The sequence below is a fragment of the Anguilla anguilla genome, chromosome 15 (assembly GCF_013347855.1).
Source record: "Anguilla anguilla isolate fAngAng1 chromosome 15, fAngAng1.pri, whole genome shotgun sequence".
Lineage (NCBI taxonomy): Eukaryota > Metazoa > Chordata > Actinopteri > Anguilliformes > Anguillidae > Anguilla > Anguilla anguilla.
The window spans coordinates 32,901,321-32,916,336 of record NC_049215.1 but is presented as its reverse complement, the minus strand read 5'-3'; the positions used below and the strand labels follow the sequence as shown (position 1 = coordinate 32,916,336).

The following is a 15,016-nucleotide window of genomic DNA, read 5'->3' as shown; positions in this document are numbered from 1 at the left end:
AATGATGTTAAGGACTGAAAGAAATTATGGAAATTATGGGTGGGGACAACTTAGTCTCTACACAATGGTTGAGATGTATACCCCTTCTGCGTACCCACCTATATCTCCACCCAGTGGCGGACTAGTAGCTTAAAATTCATGGACAATGCAGTCACTATTTACACAATATTTACACAACAAGCAATGACACTGTTAGGAAATGATACACATGAACTTTGTAAATTTCAGTGGAATTTATTCAACTTGCTTATTTTCACTCTCCATACAGTTCAGGATATACAGTCCATATATATACAGTATACATACATATATATATATATATATATATATATATATATATATATATAATTATAATTTATTATTCATAATTCAGTTACCATAGAACGTGCGGCAATGTGCTGCATAAAGTGCCACAGTCACATCAGTGTCATATCGACTTGGGAGTGCAAATCAAAAGGAAAAAGTATATTTCATATAATACTTCTTCACAGCAAAAAAAAAAAAAAAAAAAAAAACAATAAATCTTTTTTTCAGTACATTGACTGAAACAAAAAAAAAGTGTTCAAGGAGATACTGAACTCTGTATCAGACAAAATCCTACAATACACTGGGACTAGCCAATAGTGGTGATGATGACGGGTCAGCTGACAAGTCCAATAATTATAACATTCACAGTTCATCTGTAAACAGATGAGCAGAATAGGAAAAAAAAAACATAAATGTATCGGATGCATAAGCGACAATCACTGTACACCGTATTTACACACACTTCTATCATTGACATCCACAAATATAAACTTTAATATGTTTCCTTCTCTCTCTTATCACAATAGGAATCATCACCCATGCAAGCAGCTCAGCTGTTGAAACAGACACAGGAACAGGGGAGCTACTCCAGGTGTGTTTCCCCATTAATGACAAATACGCTATAACCTGTGGGGGGGGCCTGGACATGCAAGCATTAACCTGCGGAACCCTGGCCAAGATGAACCCACTGCACCCCACTGGGACAGACCGAAATGTGTCCCACACCATTGTGCAAACTTTAAAAAAAAAAAAAAAAAAACTGAACTGGCCAAAGCTGGTGAAGATCACATGATTTCCTGGGCTCAAGCTTGTGATCTGCACAATGAAAGGGCCTGCCCTGATTCACAAAATCATAAATTAAGAGAGAAACATTTAATTATAATGGGAATATGGCAAGCCTATTCATGTCATTTAAGTACTTTTAATTTTCCAGTTTTATGAAAGACCACAGGGTAAATTGTTTAAATATGAACGATCAGTGGATCAAATATACAATCATGACAAAATAACATTTTGTATCCAAATGCCAAAATACAACACGGAGAAATCTATATCAAGTTTCGACAAAATTTCTAAGAGGAATTTAAGACAATGATCCATGATTACCTGGAATATCAGCTTTATGTGCTATACTGTAAACATTTACTGAAACAAAATATGAGGTAATAGGTAAGAACTATAAAAAATTTAAATTATATAGCAGTTTCTGACTCACACAAGAAAAACCTGCTCATCTCAACTGCAAATTCACAATAAGCAGAGTGAGAAAGACAGAGAGAGAGAGAGAGAGAGAGACAGACCTTATGCAAATCTGATACTTCTGAACTTTTCACAATACTCATCTTCTGCACACATCATATCTGGAGAGGAATTTGGGATCATACACATGTTTTTGTTGTTTTCCGTAAAACGTCGAAAACAGGAGTGGCTAATTGTTGTGGCTACCTGCTGGTCACAAGGTTCAGTCACACCTTGTGATTATGCCCAATGGTCCACAGGTGGAGCCCTTGGCACAGGTGTACATACAGTGCCAGCAAGGCCCTCCTGGAAAAAAACTCTAAAGATAAAGCCACACATCCTCCAACAAGAAGCGACTTTGTAATCATCTCCATTCGTTTCAATGGGAGCAGTTTTTTTTTTTTGCATCCGCAAGGCATGCTGGGATAGCTGGCGACAAAAAAATGTATTCCCACATTCCACATAGTTTTGTTAAGGAGGACTCCTTAATTATTGCTGTGGGGATATCCAAAATATACAAAATCAATATACATTTCAGGAACTTTTTTTTTTTTTTTAAATAGAAAACATGCCCACAGGCAAGATTGTGGGAGGTGAAAAAACTATTCCAGGCAAATCTCATCGGAGGGTGTGTGGCTTTACCCTAAAACCTCAACAACCTGTAAAGAAAGCATCCTAGTAATATGAATGTATCGCTGAAGAATAAAGGTACATGCGCATTTTAAAAAGCCCAATAGATAAAAAAAGTTTTATTTAACTGTAACTACAGAAAACTTGAATGACCCCAAAAAATTCTGGAAAGTTGTTAATACCTTATCTCCTTGTGATAACTCAACTGACCCACCATCCCATATAAGTCAAGTGTGCTATGGCTGTAACTGAGAGGTTTGAAATGTTCAACTGTTTTAATGAGCCCTCCTGATGTGGAATCTGTAAATGATGACAATACTGTTGGTGTTGAACACAATTTCATTTTTGCCCCTTCCGCTGTTGATTCACAAAGCCTTAAAGCAATTGAACCCTAGAAAACCAACTGGTCCAGATCGTTTGGACTATAATTTCTTAAAATTTGCAGCAGATTTGACAGCTGAACTCAATTAATTATTTCCTTACTAAAAGGAGGGGATCCAATAGTGCTTAATAAGTACATACTAATCTCAAATCTCTGTAATTCAGGAATCCCTGGTTAGTGAACAGGTGAAACAGCATTTCTAAATTACTGTTTGAACATCTGTCAGGGTTCATAGCATTGTTACTGCTGCCACGAAAGTTGTAAAAGACATCACTGAAGCTTTAGATAATAAGCAACACTGTCTGTCTTTTTTATCAACTTGCCTAAGGCCTTTGACACAGTGGATCACGATATCCTGATAATACTTATTAACACTGGTTTGACTGATCATGCTGTAGGTTGCTTTGTCAACTTCCTCATGGAGAGGAATCAGGCTATTCAGTTTCACATCTGATATACTGGAGTCCCACAGGGTTCAGTTCTGGGACCACTATATATTTTTTTATTGTATACTGCTTCGGACGGGATGTCCCAAACACAGCCTTCCAGTAAGGCTTTTGAGTATCAAAATGCTTTTAAGGTAAAAAAAAATAAAATAAATAAATAAATAATTGAGGCCATCTCCACTTAAAAATACTTTTCAATTTTTGATGGATGACCACTCTTCTAAGCCTCATATGCAAAATCTGGTGAAAATGTTAAAATGTTGAATGTTTTTGCTTAAGGGACAAGTCTTGTTTTTCTCAGACAAAGACTGGTCGGAGCTACATTTTTAACTGTTCTTGATTATGGTGATCAGTTGTACATGAATGCATCAGTACTGTACTCCAAAGTAAACTGACCTGCTCTTTCCACATGTCAGCTCAGTCAATGGTTTGTTTATTTCTATCTATGAGGCCATACTAAGCAGACACCCCTGTTATATATCTTTCTTTATGTTCCAAAAATAGTCTCAGGACAGAGAGCGTATCCCTGTTCCTAAAACTCGAACTGAGTTGGGAAAGATAATGTTTTCTGCACCCTCTCCCTGGAATAGCCTGCAAAAGGAGCTTAAGCTTCAGGACCCTAGTTACTCTCAGCGAATTTAAAGCCATTGTGGGATCAGAGTCTATTGATAACTGTTAACTGTTTTAATTGATAATTAGATTTTATTTTTCCCCTGCACTTTCGTTGTACTGTACTTCTAGCTTGACTGTTCACGTGGGATTTATTTTTGCGTGTCACACTACATGGACTGCTGCCATTCTTGGCCAGGCCTCTCTTGAAAAAGAGATTTTTTTTTTAACTCAGTGGGACTAACCTGCTTAAATAAAGGCTAATAAAATAATAAAAATATATAAAGGAAAACATCTTTTCTTATTCATCGACCTCTTATATACATATAAAATCTATATCCAAACACCCCTCACGAAGAAACGCCGGATGGTTCCAGGAGAGGCATTGGGCACATGAATAAACATGAACGCTGCTGACTACAGCAAATATCCAGGAAGGTGAAGGTGCATTGCAGAGTGTTGCTGTGGCAACCCAGAATGCGGTACCCAGGATGTGGGTACGCGGCCAGGAAGTGTGCCAGGCCCTGGAGCTGACACAGCCCAATCTACTGGCGGGCGGGAGGTACCATTTTGCCCCCCGAGCGTCCCATGTCTCACTGCACCACGGAGGGGGCCGGAGTCTGACACCCTTTACCCTGGCCCCCACCCCCCCCCCCCCCCCACCCCCCCAACACCCACACCCACACCCTCCCCAAACACTAAAACATGTTAATGTTCCTAGGAAGGGGAGAAGACAGTTCCTTCCACGGGGTCTGAAATCAGATGGGGCGGAGAGGGATGGAGAAGAAGAAGAGGCGGCATCCAACAGGAAGAACCAGCAGACGAGCAGACGAGCAGACGTCGCCGAAGGGCCACACAGCCGGACGGGGGCCCCCCCTCTCAGGCCTTGATGTCAGAGAAGCTGGCGTAGGTCTCGCTGCAGCTGGACGAGCTGCTCAGGTTGCCTGTGCCACTGCCCTCTGAAGGACAAAAACACACACACCCAGGAGCGCTTAGCAACAGCAGTCAATCAATCAATCAGTCTGGAAACAGGTGGGCACAGTGAATGGGGACAAGCAGGAAGTGCCACTGAGACACCATTGAGATAAGGGGTCATAACGTAAGGGAGACATAGACAAGATAATGTGACAGACAGAATAACAGAGTGGGGTACAGGCAGGTACAGACAGATACAGAGTGGGGTACAGACAGGTACAGAGTGGGGTACAGGCAGGTACAGAGTGGGGTACAGGCAGGTACAGAGTGGAGTACAGGGAGGTACAGAGTGGGGTACAGGCAGGTACAGAGTGGGGTACAGACAGGTACAGAGTGGGGTACAGGCAGGTATAGTGGGATACAGGCAGGTACAGAGTGGGGTAAAGGCAAGTACAGAGTTGGGTACAGGCAGGTACAGAGTGGGGTACAGACAGGTACAGAGTGGGGTACAGGCAGGTACAGAGTGGGGTACAGGCAGGTACAGAGTGGGGTACAGGCAGGTACAGAGTGGGGAACAGGCAGGTACAGTGTGGGGTACAGGCAGGTACGGAGTGAGGTACAGGTAGGCTAGGTACAGACAGACAGGGTAACGGAGCGAGAGATTTTTACCTGAGCTGCTGAGGGACTCGGAGGACTTTGACACCCCAATGAGAGTCAGCAGATTCGCAGCTGGGACCCAACCCTCCTTACTGGTCTTGAGATTCCGGACAAACCTGCAACACAACCACAACGCAAACATCCTCCACTAAACACAAAACCAGCTACACAACCACAACGCAAACATGGTGCACCGAACATAAAACCTGCAACAACACAAACACCATCCCCTTTAACTCAATGCACACGTGAGTGTTATCATCAGTCAGCAACTCAGGACCAGGTCAACATGCCCTCATTTAGACCTCAGCTTCCAAACCCTGAAATTCAGAGATACCGGGGAAGTAGCCCATAGGTCACGAGGGGCTCCAAGGGCAGAGGGGCCAGGTTGTAAGTACACTTTGTAGCGGTTTGTATTAAAGCGTCATTGCTGAATAGCGTGCCAGAGTAGAGAGCAACCCAGTCGCACCTGGCTATCAGCACCTCTTACCTATTGTCTGGCAGCGGTTGTTTCGTGAAGAAAATGGCTTTCTTTAATGTGTTGATTTTTTAAAAATTCTAAACAATGCGGTTATTTTTAGCCCAGCTATTTAGGAAAAGCTGTGGAGGGTGGAGGGGGGTGGGGGGGGGGGGGTGGGTGGGCGGGGAGCATTTGCATTGTTGGGCGTAATTCGCATTTCAAAGTCCAGACGCCCGATGGCGTCGGCTCTGGCCTTTCTAGCGTTAGCGTTTAAGCGCAGCTTAACGGATTCCCCCGGGGGCGAGGCCAGGGGGCGGGGCTCACCACTGTCCATCCTCTCCTTCCTTTATCAGCTGGACCGTGTCTCCGCTCTTCACCGCCAATTCCTGTGGGCCTCCCCCTCTCTCGTAGTCTGCCACCACCGTGTACTTCCCCGGAGCCTGGGGGGGGGGGGGCACGGGAGACCTGGTCAGCATAATGATGGGTGTGGGCAACACTATGGGTGTGGTCAGTGTAATGATGGATGTGGGTTACACTATGGGTGTGGTCAGCATAATGACAGGTGTGGGCAACACTATGGGTGTGGTCAGCATAATGATTGGTATGGGCAACACTATAAGTGTGGTCAGCATAATGACAGGTGTGGGTTACACTATGGGTGTGGTCAGCATAATGATGGGTGTAGACAACACCATGGGTGTGGTCAGCATAATGACGAGTGTAGGTTACACTATGAGTGTGGTCAGCGTAATGATGGATGTGGGCAACACTATGGGTGTGGTCAGCATACGATCAGTGTAGACGGAATATAGTGGGCACAGTCATGCCATATCTGGTGAAACATTATAGCATCCAAACACTGGACACTGCGCTGGCATGAGATTCCCACAGTGCATTGCGATAGTTCACAACCCAAGCAACCAGACGTCAACTAATAGCGGCAGAGGGCCAAAGCAGCAAAAGAACTGAACAAATTAAATGCATTTCCTTTCACTTTGCTTTAACAGAAAGTAGTTAAAACCAGTGGTCATAGTTACATTTTAAATCTTTTTCAGTTTGCCTTGCGCAAAGTCACATCAACTAGCTAGTTTTTACTGTCACGTACACAGTAGAATTACTGTTATGCAACACTGGCTAGTAGCTAACGTTAGCTAACCGCAAGATGAAATATGTCACAACATTTCAGACGCAACCACACTCAGCAGCTCACCAGCTTCTTCCCTGCTTCATCTTCGGGGTCAGAGTTCAGGGGGTCCTCAGAGCTGGAGTACCCATCATTCTCTTCAGATGGATCCAAGGAGAGTGAGGCCTTGCCCCAGCCTGGATGGGGGGGGGGGGGCAAAGAGAGGGAGGGGTCTAGTCAATACTGCTCCTCATTGGGTACAGCCGGATGGAGATGGGACAAACAGAGGTGAAATCACACGCTGCGGTCCAGGCCGATAGCTTAAACCCAGCTTGCTTAAGCCCCACCCACCAGCCCTGGCCCAAGCAGGAGCGTCACTCAACCAAAGCAAGGGGTACTTAACCGTGGCCTTCAGCATCATGGTGTTTTGTTTTTTCCTTCAAAAAGAAGCAATCACTTGGTGACAGACGTTGCGTTTATAGAAATGTGCCGTTTAGGTACCGTGTGACCACCAGAAAAAAAGAAAGCACTGGGTTTTATAGTGCTATAAAAATATGCCTTGCTTTGCAAGCTAGTCTCCTGCTATAAATGAACAGTTCAATTCAAGATTAATTGGGGATAAAATGTTGGCATGGTTAATAAAATGATAATAAAATGCTATAATTTTAATAACTGAGGAAGGGTTTATATGACTGTTGATGCAACTGCTAGCTCCCAACTCATCATCATGATCATGGCCATCAGGTCATCTGCAGAAAATAAATCCAGCTGTTTCTGGATCAGGTCTGTCTGGCTCAAATGTGGCAACACAGAACGGTCTGAAAACACATATTTCCTGATTAATTGAGGAAAAAATTGCATCCTGGATGTGGAACTGAGGCAGAGTGGGTGAGAGGTGCAGTGGGTGACTGGGGCGGAGTGGGTGACAGGCGGAGTGGGAGACTGGGGCGGAGTGGGAGTGGGTGACAGGCGGAGTGGGTGACTGGGGCGGAGTGGGAGTGGGTGACAGGCGGAGTGGGTGACTGGGGTGGAGTGGGAGTGGGTGACAGGCCGAGTGGGTGACTGGGGCGGAGTGGGTAACAGGCGGAGTGGGATTGGGTGACAGGCGGAGTGGGTGACTGGGGCGGAGTGGGAGTGGGTGACAGGCGGAGTGGGTGACTGGGGCGGAGTGGGAGTGGCTGACAGGCGGAGTGGGTGACTGGGGCGGAGTGGGAGAGGGTGACAGGCGGAGTGGGTGATTGAGGAAGAGGACAGGCTATCGCAGTGGCGTAAGCCTTGAGGAGCTCCTGGAGCTGAAGCACCAGCCACAACCGCATCAGAGACAGAGCAGCAGGTCCGGCGCGGGCCAATAGAAATGCAGGAATGAGAGACTGAGCAGCAGGTCCAGCGAGGGCCAATAGAAAAGCAGGGACAAGAGCTGGAGCAGAATGGGGCTGAGAGACACCGTAAAGAGACCAGATTCCATTCAGCGCGACCCCCCTTTGTCACCAGAGACTGAGCAGCTCATGGGTCCCGGCAGGAGACTGAGCCCTTTCTCCCATTTTAAAACTCCACAAAAAACATGTAACATTTAGACGGAGAGGACTTGGAAGAGAGACGGGGGGGGTTTCTCTGAGAATCGAACAGGACCATCGGTACAGTGTGCATCCAGGGCTACTTTTGGATTGTGCGAATTTAACCCTCACAGGCGGGAAACCCGCACAATACAGCCTTTGTCTTCTGGGTTTTTACCAAAAAACTGATACGGCATAGTATTGCGATACTTTCACCTGCGATACAGCGTTGATATTTTGAGACTAATAGACTAATAACTGGAAAACAACCACCGCCATAATTAACATTAGTGTACAATACAATGGAAACGACTGACTACTTTCAGCAAATAGCCCAAACCATAGATACTGCCTAGCAACCAGACACACATTCTAGTCCCTCTTTTTCTAGTCAAGCAGCAAGGTAGCCTTATGCCAGGTTCTCTGTAACTCACATAACTTATTATTAAGATAAAATTTGGGTCAAAATGGTCTCACGGTATGTTTCCTATCATGGATAGCTAGCTAGTCACCTACTCCATTTGCTTCAAAACTGCAGCTATGCTGCCATGGCAACCCTGCAGCAAAATTTTGTCTTCATTCAACTGAGAGTCTGTGTGATGTGTATCGCAAAAAAATGCAAAGAATCGCAATACTATCGTACCGTGACCCGATTATCGGGATAATATCACATTGTGAGGTCCCGGGTGATTCTGACCCCTGTTTTTTTACCTCTCTTCTTAGCCGGCAACAGGTGAGGAGTACTGAACCATGTGACTCTGGTGAGGCTGATGGGAGGACCTGTGTTAGTCAGGGGGGGGGGGGTGAGGGGGTGGGGGAGGGGGAGCAGGAGGAAGATGCAGCGGTCAGTTTCCACGGTTTCTTATTACTGGCTCCACGCCACATTCTTAACGAGATGCAGATCTTCTCCAGGGCCAGAATGTGCAACAGAAAGCTTACTGTCAAATGAGTAATTACGAAAACTTTTTTGTAATATAATTTAAAAAAAATATTTTTTTGCCCACGATTGGAATCACACTTCTGAACTGAGATCCACTGACAGAGACCGCTGCATCAATATTCTCCATCAGTTTGGTAAGGGGACCTGCACACTGTGTGTACAACCGGCCCGGCCTTTATTTCCTGGGTGCAGTACCCCAACTGAGCAGCCAGGGGGCATCCCACAGATCACAGGCACGTGGTGGACCGGAATTCCTGTTGTCAGGACTGTGATTTTCCCTGATTAAACAGGCAGTTTTTCAGATTTTCAGACTTGGGGGTTTCATAAACTCAGTTCTGCTGCTCTTTGACAGCTAATCAAGGAAAGAATGTTCAGCAGTAAAGCCAATTACTTGTGTCCTCACAATGCAATTAAGGTATGAAAATCAGGTTTTCCTATTTAATCAGGAAAAAAAATCACACTCCAGTGGAATGAAGAAGGGAATCAAAAATACACCACCAGGCAATGCTAACCAGCGCTAGCCATTACACCACCGTGGTGGCACGGTGGTGGCACCCATGGTGGCATGCATGGTGGTGGCACAGTGGTGTAGTGGTTAGCCCAAGAAGGATTCGAGTCCCGGCTGGCCGGATCCTTTCTGTGTGGAGTTTGCACGTTCTCTCCCTGCATTTGTCCTTGAATTTTCTCCGGGTACTCCAGTTTTCCTCCCACAGACCAAAAAACATGTAGCTCACTTCCAAAAGAGATGTCAATCTTAACGTGACTACCCAGGTTAAATAAAGGTTAAATGAAAACAATTTAAAAAAAAATTCAAATAAGCTAGTACTGGCACAGGCAGAATTTGGTTGTGGACTGTGGGGGTGGGGGGGGGCATCACTGTATTGTGAATCAGTGCATGTGTAACAAGTAATGCCACCCAGGAGCAAGATGTGCTGGATAATCATTGCATGACAAGGTGCATTTACGGAGTGGACACAAATGCGAAAAACAGACACGTTTCCTGCCACGAGCAGCAGTGTCAATGTTGAAAACTGACATAATTTGGCATTGCAGCAACAGTGTTGGAAACGGACATAATTTGGCATTGCAGCAACAGTGTTGGAAACGGACATAATTTGGCATTGCAGCAACAGTGTTGGTAACGGACACAATTTGGCATTGCAGCAACAGTGTTGGAAACGGACATAATTTGGCATTGCAGCAACAGTGTTGGCAACGGACATAATTTGGCACTGCAGCAACAGTGTTGGAAACGGTCATAATTTGGCATTGTAGCAAGCTCTTGGTTCTCTGGCATCTAACATCAGACTTCAGGGGAAGGCTACTGGTTTGATGACTTCAGACACACAAAATGGCGTCTTTAATGTGTGCCCCCCTGTTCACATTCCCCATGAACACGACACATGCGGACGGGGACAAGGCAAGAGGCTTAAAGGGATAGAGTACCTCTAAAACCAAACGGAGTTGGGTCACTCTTGACCTCATGCCGCTTGGTTTTGCGGTCAGGGCTCGGAGGAGATCCTGGCAGCATTGCAAGAAGAGGAAGAGGAAGAGGAAGAAGACACAAAGATGAGATAGGGAGTAAAAAGGCAGACAGAATAAAAAATTAAAAGTAAAATGTGAAAATCTGAGAAAAGTAGTCTACACCGGCTACATGGGGCTGGAAACTGAACTGAATGATCGTGACTAAAAAAACAGAGCCATGTATATACAGTATGACTCTAGCTGAGCAATACAAAGGTTTGTGCTTTGAGCTATGAGAGCTATGGTGTCAAAGGTGACAGGGAGAGTCCTGAGGTGTGCATACTACGCTTTGAGATCGTCTGAGGCTAACAGCCAGGTACCTGGTGGAGAGAGGTGGGCCATGGGTAATGTTAGGCTTTTAACATCAGGAAGTGCTGGCTCTGCAGAGGGAAGCATGCCAAATTTCACCTGACGGTAATTCAATGCTTAACTACACCTGAGATTTTTAATAAGGAAAAAATTAATCTTTTAAAATCTCTTCAAAGGGCAACGTTACAAGCCAAATACAATAGAAGACTATCCATGCAATATATAGCTAGAGCTCAGAGTGCTCATGGCAGCAGTGAGAGATGGTAGACAGGGGGGTTGCAGGTAAAACTGTGTCACCTGAGAGACAGGGTGGAGTTTTACCTTTCTGACTCTTGAGGTTGCTGAACCCCTGTAAGGAAAAGCGTTTTTTGGCCACCATGGCCCTCTCTGTGGTGGGACTGGTGGCTGTATCATCTACAGCAGCAGAGAAGAAGGGAAAACAACAGGAGGGAGAGAGAGAGAGAGAGAGGGAAATAGAGAGAGGGAGGGAGAGAGACAGTGAGAGAGACAGGGAGAGAGGGAGAGAGAATGGGAGCAGAGGCAGAGAGAGGGAGAGAGAAAGAGAGACAGAGAAAGACAGAGAGGGAGCAGAGGCATAGAGGGAGAGAGAGAGAGAGAGAGAGAGAGAGAGAAGCGGCAGAAACAGAGAAAGAGAGAGAGGGAGAAGAGGCAGAGAAAAGAGGGAGGGAGAGAAATTACACCACAGACGATGGGGAAAGAGAGAGAAGAAAAGAGAAGGCTATAATTAGTACAAGCAGTTGAAGAAGAAAAAAAGGGGAAGAGGAGGACGGAGAGAGACCAAAGTGGCCACCATACTGCCAGCAAAGCTCAGTGTAAGCATGGTGTGCAGGGCCTGCATGGGGAACAACAGTGAGCACTCAGCCCTGTTCCCCCTCTGTCCAAAACAGCTCAGCTCTGAGGCTGCAGCCTGCACCTTAGAGGCAGGGGGGGTTATAGTGGACGCCATGTCTTTTTAGGGAGGCCTGGTACTGGTGCTGTGGCATTGCTGACCTTTGGCCTTTTCTGGGGTTTTTGGACTGGTGACGGGCTCCGGGCTGCCGGGCTCTGTCCTCTTCTCTTCGCCCTTCTTGTTGCTCTTCTGCCCACTTCTGAAGGGACTGCAGAGAGAAAAGGGCAATGCAATGAAGGACAAGAGCCCAGCTGGAGAAGGGCGAACAGAAGCACATAGAGAGCTGTGGGCTTCCTCATTTCCTCTATATTTTACACGCTGAATGGTTTCAGATCTTTAGACAAACTGTAATATTAGACAAAGGGAACCTGTGTAATCACAAAACACATTTATTCATTTTAATAATAATAATTTGAATTAGTATTTCATTTATTTTTCAAGTGCCCATGCACACGCTCACTCCGACACACGGGCTTGCCTCAGAAGACTCTCTCTCCATTGGCAGATAACTATCTCAGTTCTCATGGGGCTTGCATTGGCCACCGCAACCCTACGACCCCACAACACGTCTGCTCTGTATCAGGTGAGCAGTCACTGCCTCCTCCGACTGCTCAGTGTACGTAATTCTTCTGTCACGCAAGTCATCACAGGTAACTCACCTGAGCCCGGTAGGTGGGGAGTTGCCCGAAGGGAACTGGAATACCTGATCCGTCGCCCTCTGCTGGCTGGCTTCTGGAACAGGTCAGATTGGAATAAGTCACATAAAACGAGACCAAAGACAGACACAGAACTACCCACAATCCCCCACTGTGACTGGCACAGCACCCAATCACACAGCCTGTTACATGTGTCCTGGGGTTGCAAGTTGTGTGCAGCAGCGTGATTTGTGCAAAGACCCCAGCAATGGCAGCCAGGGTTACCCCCCCCCCCCCCACCCAGGCATTAACACGGGAGACGCTGCACCTCCGCAAACATCAAATAAAAGCCGATAAAACCTCAGACTCAGATCTCCAAGGAAGGAGGAAAAAAAAAAAGCACAGTGGTGTTATTTATCAAAACTGGCATCGTGTAGCTCTACCATGTGAATACAGAGTAGTGCAGTACAGCAGCAGTGTAGTACAATGGGTAAGGAGCCGAAAAGGTCACAGATTCGATTCCCGGGTAGGACACTGCTGTTGTACCCTTGAGCAAATGTACGTAACCTGCATTGCTTCAGTATATACCCAGCTGTATAAATAGATGCAATGCTGTGCTATGGAATGCTATGGAAAAAAAAAAAAAGTTGTATAACGTTGCATATCGCGCTGCCCACTTCCGAATGCCTCTAATTTACCCTTCAGGTACAACAGAACAGATGGAGAACAGGTAGCTCCATCCACTAAGCAAGCTCTTATCAAAGCTACTACAGTCGGACCTGGAATCCATCTTACCCCTGAAAGCCTGCAACTGCTCTGTCAGAACCTTCCGGATCTCCTTCACCCAGGCAGTTTTTATTTCAGGTGTGGGGGCCTGAATGTCAAAATGAATTAAAAAAAAGATTATAAACAAAAACAAGTGTATTTAAAAATGAGATGTGTCTTGCCACCTACACAAGCACACCTGTCTTAAAAATGATAACTGACGGTTACAATTACTTTTGAAATCACAAATTTATTATTATAACAAAATATTTGCTTCGTGTTTTCTGTTTACTGTGTGTAGGTAATACATTAAGATTTGCCTTCACTGGGACTAAGGGGCCAAGCCCAAACCATGAAAAACAGCATCAGACCAAGGGCTGTCCAGATCTTTTGGGTCATATTGAGTATTTTCTTTGTGTTTTTTTGTTCATGCAGGTAATAAGTGTGTGATAAGGGTGTCTTTACCCACCTGCACTATATACACTTCCTCTCTGGAATTGCACCAAATCTCAAACTTCTTGTTGTCGCCCTTTGCGTTCTCCGTGATCCCCACGGCACTCATCTGAAGGTGAGAAGAGAGGAGAGAACGACAGAACGAGAGAGGGACAGAAGGAGGGAGGCAGAGAATGAGAGAGTGCTTCAGGGTCACAGACCCGCACAGATAATAAAGGCTTCAGAATAACTGATCTGTACGGTGTGCATGGAGGTCTATCCACACATTTTGACAGTTATCACACCACACCTACCCCAATAATCCACGTTCATAAGTCAGTTGCAACTTGCAACAATGATTGACAGCAATGTTCCCGCAATGTCATGTGCTATATTCAGTGTGGTTATTAAAACCATCCAACATGTGGCAATAGCATCCTTTAATTGTTTTGCACTAGATCTTTGCTTTTTTAATCTGCGGAAAGTAGCCCACACACATTACAAATGCAGTTCTATCACCCGCACAAAAAATGACAATAATTATGAAGATTCATAATAATGAAATGGTTTCCATTTCTGTGGACAAATGTAGTTGTGCTTTCTGTGCGACATTTGGAAAGATTCTCACTCTTGGCCCCAGAACTCCCCCAGGGCTTGTGAAAATAATCTGGATTTAATAAAGTTCTTGCTTGGGCCTGCTTGGTGTGAAAAAACCCTAACAACCTCAAGGAATTTGTGAATTGGTTGAAATAAGCATGGCTTCTTTTGGAGTGCATCTGGGCTGCGACACGTTGTCTCTGCAGATTCACTGAATATTTCGATAAATTAACAGACATGTATTATTCTGACTGCGCAGGGTGTGAGCTGAGCCAGTCTTTGGTATTCATTTTTCAGTCTGCAGAAAAGATATTGAATCTGCAGGGTACCCGGTACATACTGATGCACTCAGTCACTCAAATACATTTTCTGTTCGATATTCCACCCATGTTCATTTTCCTTCCTCACACAATTAACCAACTGTATGATTAGTCAGGTGACTAAGTCATGCTAATCCAGTGCCTTTGAGGACCCCACAGGGATATCACCTGCAGTGCAAGTTTACTGTAAATCCCTGTGGGTCACATGCTTAAGAAAAACTGCTGATCCTGGCCGCAACATCATGAGAGGTGCTTTGAGGTACA

At 45.4% G+C, this 15,016-nt stretch overlaps 1 protein-coding gene across 11 annotated transcripts in view; it reads right to left on the bottom strand.

The window, feature by feature from the left end:
- Nucleotides 1–4,292: 4,292 nt before the first annotated feature.
- The window catches only part of mcf2la (mcf.2 cell line derived transforming sequence-like a), a 57,953-nt gene continuing 47,229 nt past the window's right edge, over nt 4,293–15,016 (bottom strand). For 5 of the 11 annotated variants that reach the window (XM_035393661.1, XM_035393659.1, XM_035393664.1 and 2 more), the window contains exons 23-33: nt 13,873–13,965; nt 13,434–13,512; nt 12,663–12,735; nt 12,105–12,211; nt 11,415–11,507; nt 11,105–11,164; nt 10,707–10,781; nt 6,855–6,964; nt 5,969–6,084; nt 5,197–5,300; nt 4,294–4,571 (exon numbers count right to left, since the gene is read on the bottom strand). In XM_035393661.1, coding sequence (XP_035249552.1) covers nt 4,492–4,571; nt 5,197–5,300; nt 5,969–6,084; nt 6,855–6,964; nt 10,707–10,781; nt 11,105–11,164; nt 11,415–11,507; nt 12,105–12,211; nt 12,663–12,735; nt 13,434–13,512; nt 13,873–13,965 — 990 coding nt within the window. In that variant the 3' untranslated portion in view covers nt 4,294–4,491. The other 6 variants (XM_035393660.1, XM_035393669.1, XM_035393662.1 and 3 more) reach the window with 6 other exon arrangements.